General features: G+C 46.4%; 1 protein-coding gene across 2 annotated transcripts in view; it reads right to left on the reverse strand.

Annotated features, from left to right (window-relative positions):
• The window catches only part of LOC140128224 (A.superbus venom factor 1-like), a 224,420-nt gene that overhangs the window by 193,414 nt on the left and 18,188 nt on the right, over positions 1-12,818 (reverse strand). For both annotated transcript variants that reach the window (XM_072149766.1, XM_072149765.1), the window contains exons 10-12: positions 12,634-12,749; positions 10,767-10,913; positions 9,336-9,542 (exon numbers count right to left, since the gene is read on the reverse strand). In XM_072149766.1, coding sequence (XP_072005867.1) covers positions 9,336-9,542; positions 10,767-10,913; positions 12,634-12,749 — 470 coding nt within the window. The remainder of the gene's footprint in view (positions 1-9,335; positions 9,543-10,766; positions 10,914-12,633; positions 12,750-12,818) is intronic.

Raw genomic sequence — 12,818 nt, forward strand, 5'->3', positions numbered from 1 at the left:
ATCATCCTCCGATCCCTCAGTCTGCTCCCCCCTCGGACTTCCTGCCCTGACAACAACTTCACCACTGTCTGACAACCGTGTCTCCTCATCGTCGGACACCTCTTTACACACTTCTTCCACTACGTCAACAAGGTCATCATCACCCACAGACTGCGACTGGTGGAAAACCTGGGCATCGGAAAATTGCTCATCAGCAACCGGACAAGTGGTTTGTGACTGTGGGAAGGGTCCAGAAAACAGTTCCTCAGAGTATGCCGGTTCAAATGGCAAATTTTGCTGGGAGGGGGCAGACTGGGGGGGAGGAGGCTGAGGTGAAGGAGCTGGAGGAGTGCCGATTTCGGTGACATGGGTGGACTGCGTGGAAGACTGACTGGTGGACAAATTGCTCGAAGCATTGTCGGCAATCCACGACATCACCTGTTCGCACTGTTTTGGCCTCAACAGTGCTCTACCACGAGTCCCAGTAACTTCAGACATGAACCTAGGGAGTGTAGCTCTGCAGCGTTCCCCTGCTCCCTCATCAGCAGGTGGTGTCTCACCCCGCCCAGGACCACGGCCTCTGACCCCTGCAGTAGTTGGACGCCCACGTCCCCGCCCTCGTCCTCTACCCCTAGCCCTCGGGTTAAACATTTTGAAAATGAGAGTTATAACTTTAATTTTTTTTTTAACGTTTTTTTGTGTTTTTTTTTTTTTTTGTGTGTTTTTTAGTTTTTAAAACCAAACGATGCTATCCTATTGCTATGGCTATTTTCTAGCCAAGTATGAAAGCACACTGCTATGCCAGATGAGATGACACTGAGTTATTAAAAAAATAAACGTAAAATAAAAAAGGAAATGGCAGACTGTGCCTAATTGAAATCCAACCCCGGGCCCTAATAAATTTTCCCACTTCGGTCTTTGCGATGGATATGTGCGTCACTAAGCGCAAAACACAGTGGTCGCAAGTCTCACTCCAAATTGCTCACAATTTGCTAGTAGATGCACTGCAGCAACTACAGCCACCAGCAGATCAACCAGAAATCAAATATATATAACGCTACTGTAGGCGTAACTAAGCCGTTTGGATTCTCCTATGGCTATTTTCTAGCCAAGTATTAAAGCACACTACTATGCCAGATGAGATGACGCTGAGTTAATAAAAAAATAAACGTAAAATAAAAAAGGAAATGGCAGACTGTGCCTAATTGAAATACAACCCCGGGCCCTAATAAATTTTCCCACTTCGGTCTTTGCGATGGATATGTGCGTCACTAAGCGCAAAACACAGTGGTCGCAAGTCTCACTCCAAATTGCTGATAATTTGCTAGTAGATGCACTGCAACAACTACAGCCACCAGCAGATCAACCAGAAATCAAATATATATAACGCTACTGTAGGCGTAACTAAGCCGTTTGGATTCTCCTATGGCTATTTTCTAGCCAAGTATTAAAGCACACTACTATGCCAGATGAGATGACGCTGAGTTATTAAAAAAATAAACGTAAAATAAAAAAGGAAATGGCAGACTGTGCCTAATTGAAATACAACCCCGGGCCCTAATAAATTTTCCCACTTCGGTCTTTGCGATGGATATGTGCGTCACTAAGCGCAAAACACAGTGGTCGCAAGTCTCACTCCAAATTGCTGATAATTTGCTAGTAGATGCACTGCAACAACTACAGCCACCAGCAGATCAACCAGAAATCAAATATATATAACGCTACTGTAGGCGTAAGTAAGCCGTTTGGATTCTCCTATGGCTATTTTCTAGCCAAGTATTAAAGCACACTACTATGCCAGATGAGATGACGCTGAGTTATGAAAAAAATAAACGTAAAATAAAAAAGGAAATGGCAGACTGTGCCTAATTGAAATACAACCCCGGGCCCTAATAAATTTTCCCACTTCGGTCTTTGCGATGGATATGTGCGTCACTAAGCGCAAAACACAGTGGTCGCAAGTCTCACTCCAAATTGCTCACAATTTGCTAGTAGATGCACTGCAACAACTACAGCCACCAGCAGATCAACCAGAAATCAAATATATATAACGCTACTGTAGGCGTAAGTAAGCCGTTTGTATTCTCCTATGGCTATTTTCTAGCCAAGTATTAAAGCACACTACTATGCAAGATGAGATGACACTGAGTTATTAAAAAAATAAACGTAAAATAAAAAGAAACTGGCAGACTGTGCCTAATTGAAATCAAACCCCTAATAAATTTTCCCACTTTGGTGTTTGAGGTGGATATGTGTGTCACTAAGAGCTAAACACAACGGTAGCAAGTCCCCCTGCTAATTCCTAACAATATGGTACTAGCTGCACTACTAGTGCCAGCAAGCCCAGCCACAAGCAAATAAAAAAAAAAAGGATAACGTTATTGTAGCCCTAAGAAGGGCTGTTGGGTTGTTGTAGAATCACTCCTGCCTAACAGTAAGCTAATAGAACACCCTAACGCTTTCCCTGACCAGCAGCAGCTCTCTTCCTAGCGGCATCCAGACAGAGAATGATCCGAGCAGCGCGGGCAGCGGCTAGTCTATCCCAGGGTCACCTGATCTGGCCAGCCAACCACTGCTATCGACGTGTAAGGGTACCACGTCATGCTGGGTGGAGTGCAGAGTCTCCTGGCTTGTGATTGGCTCTGTTTCTGGCCGCCAAAAAGCAAAACGGCGGGAGCTGCCATTTTCTCGAGCGGGCGAAATACTCGTCCGAGCAACGAGCAGTTACGAGTACGCTAATGCTCGATCGAGCATCAAGCTCGGACGAGTATGTTCGCTCATCTCTAACAGCAACCCATCGAACGAAACAGAGACCGGATCAGGATCGATTAATAACTATATTCATACAGATCTTAAACCTAAGTCCTCATTCAATCCCACCCAAAGTAGAAGACCATTTGTGGAAACTTTTTATGCATTGGTGTCCTCCGACCTGAGGACACTAGATATATCCACAAAAAAACCATCAAACGTAATTCAGAAAGAAAAGAAAGCATTGAAAGAATTAAAGGCCGACCCCCGAATTGTGATTAAACCGGCCGATAAGGGGGGAGGCACAGTGATTTTGAACAAGGTTGATTACATCCAGGAATCCATGAAGATCCTGTCCGATACGGACTACTATCTACCCCTAGAATCCAACCCTCAACAAAATCTGGTGGAGGCCCCCACTGAGTGCAGCGTGCATACATGTCCTCCTGCTCACTATCCACTATCCCCTCAGTAACACAGCTACATACAGCCGCCTCGTCCCCAGTAACGCCGCTACATACAGCTGCCTCACTCCCAGTAACACAGCTACATACAGCCGCCTCACCCCCAGTAACACAGCTACATACAGCCGCCTCACCCCCAGTAACACAGCTACATACAGCTGCCTCATCCCCAGTAACACCACTACATACAGCCACCTCACCCCCAGTAACACAGCTACATACAGCCGCCTCGCTCCCAGTAACACAGCTACATACAGCCGCTTCGCCCCCAGTAACACAGCTACATACAGCCGCCTCATCCCCAGTAACACAGATACATACAGCCGCCTCATCCCCAGTAACACAGCTACATACAGCCGCCTCATCCCCAGTAACACCACTACATACAGCCGCCTCACCCCCCAGTAACACAGCTACATACAGCCGCCTCACCTCCAGTAACACAGCTACACACAGCCGCCTCACCTCCAGTAACACAGCTACACACAGCCGCCTCACCCCCAGTAACACAGCTACATACAGCCACATAGATGCATATATACACAATATATACACATATACACAGTATATACAAATATACACTATATATACACAGTAGAATCATATATACACAGTATATAAATATATAGACAGTAGATGCATATATACACAGTATATACATATATACATATATACACATATACACAGTATATACATATATACACAGATACACAGTATATACATATATACACAGATACACAGTATATACATATATACACACAATATACATCATATATACACACAGATAAATAATATGTAATGTATACTTACCCTTTTAGGGTGTTCGGCTGTCCCATCAGGAGGGTGTTCGGGCGGGGGAGCTGAGGATGGCTGCTTGTTCTAGCTGGCATCGGGGGCCTTGCGGAAGATGACTGCTTGTTCGGGGTGAACGGAAGGCGGCTTCTTGCCCCGGCGGCGGCGCGGGGGGTGTGTTTCTTCAGGGCCCTGGACCGTTGTCAACAGCATGTTCCACGCCTGGGCGAATGTTCCGGCGGGGGCGGGGTGGCACGGAGAGTGGAGGACGGCTGAATGCTCCAGCGGGGGGGGGGGGGGGAGAAGGGCTGGGTTACTGGAGGACTGCTGATTGTCCCGACGGGAGGTGGGGGGTGGGGTGGAGCGGAGACCGGCTGAATGTTGCCGTAGGGGGGGGGGGCGGTGAGCGGAGGACGGCTGGATGCTCCGACGGGGAGGGGGGCGCGGGGAGCGGAGGACGTCTGAATGTTCCGGCGGGGGTGGGCGCGGGGAGCGGAGGATGGCTGAATGTTCCGGACGGACGGGGAGCGGAGGACGGCTGAATGTTCCGGCGGGGGGGGGCGCTTGGAGCGGAGGACGGCTGAATGTTCCGGCGGGGAGGAGCGGTAGATGCGGAGGATGACTGCCTGTTTGGGCAGGAGGGGGGTGGCGACGGGGGGATGCAGGGTAAGGCTGCGGGATGGGCGGGCAGGGGGCGGATGGCTCTGCCATGCAGCTGAAGGGCGGGGAGGTGGTAACTGGTGCCGGGGGGCGGACAGGTGGGCGGGCAAGCCATGCAAGGGCATATCCGTGGAGGTGGAGACGTGTGCCTGAGGAGTCAGGGCCTGGGGGACGCGATCTGGTGGGGGCCCCCTGGGGGGGCAAGATGGTGGGGGCCCCGGGGCTCGAGCCCCCGGAGCCCCGCCTATAATCCGGCCCTGTGAACATGCTTAAGGAAGCCCTTGAATCAGGCATACTTAGCAAGAAGGAATATCAGTACATTGCCCCTAAAAATCCAAGAACGGCCTTATTCCATTATCTTCAGGAGATTCATAAGGACCCTCTACATCCCCCAGGATGCCCTATTATCTCGGGGATCAATTCGCTGACATCCAATCTGTCGGAATATGTAGACACCCTTCTCCAAGGATACGTTAAACAGCTCCCGACCTATCTAAAAGACTCCACACAACTTATCTAGTCACTAAAAAACTTTGAGTGGAAACCATCGTTCCTCCTGGTCACCATGGATGTATCAGCGCTGTATTCAAATATATCTCATACCTTGGGCATCCAGTCAGTCTCTGAAGTCCTTAAGAGAGACCCGAAAATGCCCAGTCTTCAGATCAACTTTATCTTACAAAGCATTCAGTTCATCTTGGATCATAATGTCTTTGCATTCGAATCTTCCCTATACACCAAAACAAGAGGTACAGCAATGGGGACAAGATTTGCCCCAAGTTATGCTAACTTGTTTATGGGGGAATTTGAGGAAGTCTTTATCAGGAGTAAGTCCCAGTACGGCAATAGGATCATACTTTTTAAACGGTACATAGATGACCTATTCTTCATATGGGACGGAACAGAATCCGAAGTAAAGAATTTTGTGGATACCATCAATGCCAATACTTGGGGCATTAATCTCACCCTGAATACCTCTCCATATAAGATTGAGTTTCTCGACCTCCTAATATCGGTCTACCTCACAGAAAGTAAACTCCTCACAGAGACATACTTCAAGACTGTGGACGTCAACAGTTTCTTGGATTTATCGAGTTCTCATCACAAAAAATGGCTAAAGAACATCCCATATAGCCAATATAAGAGAATTCGGAAAAACTGTACCCATACAACAACATACAAAACCCAGTCAATGACTTTGAAGAACAGATTCCTTCAAAAAGGATATCCAAGGAAGGTGATAGAGGATGCGTTCCACAGGACCAACACCCTCACCCAGGATGACTGCCTCAGACCATCTCAAAAACCCCCCACACAAGATTTGGATAGAAATCTTACATTTATCACCACTTACTCTTCCGATCACGAGAATATTAAAGGAGTCCTAAACAAGCACTGGCCCATACTTCGAAAAGGACCCCTACTTGAGAAAAATACTCTCGAAGAACCCCATGCTGACCTACAGTCGAGCCCCTTCATTAAAAACCTTTTTGGCCCCCACTAAGATGCGCCAAACAGACACTAAAGACAACAGTACATCGGCCACCAACCAGCTGAGTATGTTTCCTGTACTGAAAGGCACCTATAGGTACAACAGCCCGAGATGCCTAACCTGTGAAGTGATTGAACATAGGAAAACATCATTTAAGTCATATATCACCACCGAATCCTTCCAGATTCCATCATTCAAGAATTGTACCTCGGATTATGTGGTATACCTTCTCGAGTGCCCCTGCCCACTGCAATATGTGGGCAGAACGTTGCAACCATTCAGAGAAAGGGTTAATACCCACCGCAATAAGGTGAAAACAGGATTTCAGCAGCATAGCGTCTCAAGACACAAATCACCACGGATGCAATTTTAAACTGGCAAGGTTCTGTCTAATAGAACAGATTCCAAGTAGCCACCAAGACCGACTCAATCAATTAATCAGAAGAGAAAACTTCTGGATTTACAAACTGAATACCATGTGCCCTTATGGGCTCAATGAAACATTGGAAAAAGTCTGAAGGATGCCGCTAAATATCCCAGCATACCCTCTACCCTCATGTATCATAAAGAAAAACACCCCTCCTCAGCATCCTTCATAATGAATTATCCCCCCCCCCCATAATGAAATACCACCTCCAGCCCCCTAGTGATGATATAACCATACCTAATATCAACAGGACCAACTGTCTCCTGTATGTATATATAGGACCCATCAACCTCTATCAGTTTACCGTTCTACGTCGTATTCCCTTTCATCACTGCCTCCACTGTTTGAGAACAGCACCACGTCTGAGACCTGCAGACACACGATCTCATCCTGGTCCCTACTGCGCAAGCGCACCAGCATCCTGTATGCGCGCTGCCACCGGCTCGCAACTCACATCTACTCTGTAAGTACTTCCCTCGGCTGCTCCCCACAGCAGCCACTCACTCCAGCGCTCTAAGATCTCCTTTATTTCAGAATACCTACCAACTAGGGCCGAGAATCCAGTACGAGCTACCGCTTATGGTTCGGAAGGAACCATAGATAAGGTCAGCCCCACTTACATCCACATTGATTGCCATCTTTTGTGGAATACATAATTTCCCCATTAACTATTCACTTCCTATCTCTATATCCAAACAGCCTCTCACAATTTACACCCTTCCAGCCCTCTCGAGTCACGCAACCATAGACTGAGACAGGTCAGTATTTCCATTTTCATACAGTATCACTATACGAATTTTACATACAACTAATTCTCTAAAAGCATTGTAATTCCGTTGTTTTACGTATTACAGTACCTGGACCTGATGAAGGGGTAATTCTCCCCGAAACGCGTTGTCCCAAAAAGAGACTATCATTCATTGTATCTACTATTTTTAAGCACTGTCAAATAAATAGGTTACTATATAATACATCTGTGCCGCTTATTTATGTATATGTAAGTACAGCCATCTCTGCTGATTATACATCACATCGAGTTGAACACTTGAACTAGCAGCGCGACAAAAATACTGGCTTCCGTACTAAACCTAAGACATTGGGGCAGATTTACTTACCCGGCCCATTCGCGATCCAGCGGCGTCTTCTCTGCGGTGGATTCGGGTCCGGCCGGGATTCACTAAGGCAGTTCCTCCGCCGTCCACCAGGTGGCGCTGCTGCGCTGAAGAGCATCGGAACGCACTGGAATACACCGAGCCCGGCTGAGTGAAGGTAAGTGCAAGCTTCGCGACACATTTTTCGTTTTTAAATGCGGCGGTTTTTCCGAATCCGTCGGATTTTCGTTCGGCCACGCCCCCGATTTCCGCCGCGTGCATGCCGGCACTGATGCGCCACAATCCGATCGCGTGCGCCAAAATCCCGGGGCAATACAGGGAAAATCGTCGCAAATCGGAAATATTCGGGTAACACGTCGGGAAAACGCGAATCGGGCCCTTAGTAAATGACCCCCATTATATCAGGATTTATTCCTGCACACCAGTAGTCTGCAGCAGCTTTGGAAACACTATCCGCCCTGCCAAATCTCCTCTACACATGCATGCTGCACGGTGTACACACACCACACTACCATGCTCTTGAGTAGTCAGACAAGCTCTATCCACCTGCGTTGGTTCCTCTGCAGCTGACACGGAAGGTGGCTGACAGGGTGTTTGGAACACAAGAGCCAGGTGGGGCAGATGTCAGGTCCTGACTTGCAGTCATTCCAGACGCTGCTCCTGAACGGAATTCAGCAAGGAGCACGGTGAGAGTAGCTGTGACCAGATCGTTCCTCTCCTAGAGGGGGGGTAGCCCACACCAGGGCTTTCCTGGAAAGAAGACTAATCATGAAAGCCACCTTAGCCAATTCTGTGGCGAACTGTGAGGGCATCAGTTTGATTTGTAAGAAGCACTGGGTAATGAAGCCCCTGCATAATTTGGCCTTACCAACATACATGGAGGGCATGGAAAGACACAGCCTGGGTTCAGCAGTAGTCAATGCAGCCTTAGTATTGGGAGGTACCGAGGTACTGGATGCTGGGTAGTCAACAACTGCTGCAGGATAGTGGTAAGTTGTCCCAGTTGCTGGCCTTACGTGCCAATCTGCTGGGACTGCTGTACCACAATGGTGGTAAGATCAGCCAGTTAAGGTAGTGAAACCTTGGCGGGATCCATGGGCGGATGTTACTGGCAGGAACCAGGGGTAGTGGACTCACTGGACCACCGTGGCTGATGACGAAAGCCGACACTTGGAAGCAGAGTCTAAGTCGTACCTGCTTTTTAACAGAGCCCGCCGCAAAGCGAGTTGGACTACCAGGTTGTTCATGGCGGCGGCCATGGCGTAGTACAGAATCGTAAGGCAAAACCGTGGTGGGGGACAGGAAGGAGGCCGAGACAGGCAGCAAACAATCAGAATCGGGGACGTAGCAGAAGACGGCAAGAATCAAGGTCAGAAATGTAGCTATGGGTCACAACAGAAATCACACAGGCATAGGAAATCAGAGGCATAGAGCACAAAGATCCGGCAGGGGACACAGAAAGTGGCCGAAAATGTAACAGTAAGGGCAGCCGTCCAGCGCCAAATATCGTCTGCCGGAGCCATCACTGGATTGTGGCAAGGTAATCCAGAGAACGGTGGGGGTCCCAGAGAACAGAGAGGGGCAAAGGACATGGGTGGCAGGGACACCCATGACACTAACATTATATTTCAGCTGTGATAGATATAGCAATGGCTTACCAGGTAGGTGAAGTAAAATATCTGATTCTGAAGAGCCACATTGGTATTACGAAGAATGAAATATACAGATAGTGTGTCTCCTGGTCTGACGTCTGAGTCATAGGTACTGATGATGGAGAGATAATTCCCAGTTGACTGATAAGCGTTTGCCGTCATTGATGCAGATGCTTGCCTGGAAGGGGGAAGCCAAGGATCTGATGTTCTGACCTGAAAAAAATTCAAAGGAAACATAGAGATCTGTGTAAATCCACTTTTAGGAATAACAAAGAAATAAGGCACAGTGAAAATATGCTAATTTCCTGTCACATACACCAGTAATTCACTGGGAACGACCCAGTACACCTGCCACAGTATTACAGTAAGAAAATGTGAACAATAGCTTACAAGATATCACTTTTAATAAGTCCTAATATAAAAGATAGCGGCACCACCAGACTGGATGATGCCCAAAATAAAATGACACCAACTGAAGAAGGAGGAGAAGGGAAGGATCAATTGGGAACCCACCAGGTCAGGAACCAGATGTCAGCACTGCCCCTAGTCGTCCCTGTGTCTACAATGTCCTTAACTCCCCAAGGAACTAGCTCCTGCCCCAACAAGGACAGTCCCAGGGTGTCCCTAATGAGGAGCCCTAGGATGCCCCAGGAAGTTGAATCCTGATGCGTTTCCAAGTCCAGAATTACATGGGCTTTTCATCAGGGGATTGGTAATATAGTACAAAACGTATAGTCGCAACTTGGTGGTGGGTGGTGAGAGCGGCCGCTCTGCCCAAATGATCCTTCCCTTCTCCTCCTGTGTAGTTCTTGATGTGAGTCCTGTAAGACCTAACCATTTATCTACTATATTTTATGGTGACTAGTATTTACATCAAAACATTTTTTTTTCATCAGTAAGTGTGATATTTATTTATACCACTATCTTTTATATTGGGATGTCTTATAAGATATTGTTCACCTTTTCTTACTGCACTTTTAAGGAATAGTTTTACTCCTGTCCATAAAATGGCTGCAATTGTAGGGTCATCGTGGGTCAACTGTCCATGAGCAATCACCCTTCTGGGACCTTGTGTTAGCATTCATGAATATAAGATTAAGGTTCTGGAAGGGTGATTGGTCATGGACAATTCATGGACAGTTACAGATCACATGACCATCCATCCGCGGCCATTTTATGGACAGGAATCTCTGGCTGATGAGGTATAAGACGGGAGGCTTCACTTTACATATAAGGAAAGCAAAGCAGAACTACTCATAAATATTGATATTGGTAAATTACCTAATATCCTGCCCCCCCACACTTACATTAAAAAATATGAGTAAGAGTGGCCAACCCCTTTAACCCCTTGATCTGTTTTCTGATTTATTCTATGTTTATTTGGAGGATCAGGCTGCAGTTGATGGATCTGCATTGTTATGATAGGGATATACTCACAGTAATGCTAAGGCTGTTTATATTCGCTGCAGTGTTCAGTTTCAGCCGAACCTTTCCCTCCGCTCCGGTTATACCCTCCACCCTTCCTGGTTCGGCCACCACCGGGACCCTCTGTGCTGGAGAACCATCCGGGTTTGTCACATGTACCTTTAGGATAGCAAAAACCATTTAAGAGTTAGGAAACATGGTCCATGTACAGGACAACTCTGATGCCAAAACTACATCAATTCCCCTATTGTGCTTTTCTCCTGATTTTATCATGTTTAATCATTATGATTAATAAAAGTTATTTTAAAATTCTTTACGGAGTATTCTAGAAATTGTCAATAACACCAAACAATATTAATTTTGTTTTGCATAGTTATATACATTACTCTTGTCAGAACTCTCTGAATGGGTTCCGGTTGCAGGTTTTTGAGCTTGGGAGCTACACCCAGGGCTGCCTTGCTGAGAGATGAATGATAGCCGTATTGCAATATCTATTCCCTGGAAAGTTGGGGAATTTAATTCTGGAACTAAGTGTTAGTCTCAAGTCTGGGTTGAGTGATACAGGGCCTAGCAAGTCAGCCGCTATGGCGGAATACTGGATCTCGATAAATAGCTTATCCTCAGTTCACTCAGTGCTGGTTATACTTTCTCCTGTGACTTGGAGCATTTTTGTCTGTGTTTTGTTGGATCTAAAATGGAACTTATACATGATGCTGTATCCAGTCTGTACTCTGAACCCTGATTCAGAGCCTGTAGACTGTAATGAGCGTGTTCCAGTACCCTGGAACCCCAACCTGATCTGAACTTTGTATGCTGCCTGATTTGGAACCCCTTCTCCTCTTTTTCTTTCTGAAGCAGTTTGTCTTCTTGCAGTGTTGTTCTGCATGGTGCACTACCGTTGTCTTCAGGAGGCAGATGTCTATGACAGTTATAGCAGGTAACGCAGTGAAGAGAAGTGTATTGTAGTGAGCCCATGACTGGGGCACTAATTAGGCAAGTGCCAAGAGGTAAAGGAAAGTTTAAAAGGGCGAGGGGTCTTGTTCATAGTTGAGGCAAAAGAGTAGTTGCAGGGAGGTGGAGTAGAGAAGCAAAGGGTAAATACAGAAGGGGTTTAGAAATCACTTTGCTGGTATCAGAGCATCTGGAAGGTTTTCTCTAAGATATGTGTTAGGTTATAGGATTTACAATTTAAAAGATTGGTTCAACTTAAAAATGTTATAAAGGCAGGAAATGATATACATTTTAAAATAATCTCATCTAATAGCAATTCAGTCCGTATAAGTTTGTGAATTGGGCCTAGTCCATGCTCCTTTGTGTATTCAGGGAAAGCTCCAAAAATCCACGCGCTTTGCTGGACGAGGTCAATCAGCTGCGTGCAACCTCTGGTGACGGCCTACCAAGGTTTTGGGAGCCCACAGTGGTCCTAGACATTCTCTCTCTTTTACCAGCTGCAAAAAGCTTAAAGGGAAAAAATAGTACCCACAGTGTTTGTGCCCATTTAACCATCTTGTCAGTGTTACCAACACAGCTGTCTGAATGTTAAAGTATTGTGTCTCTACCTTCTGACAATTTTCAGAAATGGAAGCACAAGGACGTCCAGGCCGGTGAGGTGTTACCAACCCCCGACTACTACGCCCATCCTTCCGCTGTCCACACACCTTGGTTTCAGTGTTCATATTATAATAAATGGGATGTCACCAGTTCCAATCCAAGACTGGCCAACAACAACAGTCTCAGTATTAAGAGGGGGGGCATTGCTGATACCATATGCGGTCATGGACATCCTTTTCATTTAATGGCCAGGTTTGTATTCATGGGTCATCACACACATAGCTATTGAATACCTTAATTAATAGTATTTGTGAAAAGAGTCACATACCAATAGGTCAAAGGGCATTCCGGGCTTGAAATATCTTGATGTTTTAGAAAAAAGTACATTATATGGTGATTTTACAATGTGAATGTTTTCCAGTTCACTTTCCTTAACTTTTTTTCCTAAAAGGAGAAATCCATGTGGTGATTACAGCTGAAAAAGTAAAACTTCATTTATACAAACACACAGTA

Source organism: Engystomops pustulosus, chromosome 4, assembly GCF_040894005.1.
Source record: "Engystomops pustulosus chromosome 4, aEngPut4.maternal, whole genome shotgun sequence".
NCBI classification, from domain to species: Eukaryota; Metazoa; Chordata; class Amphibia; order Anura; family Leptodactylidae; genus Engystomops; species Engystomops pustulosus.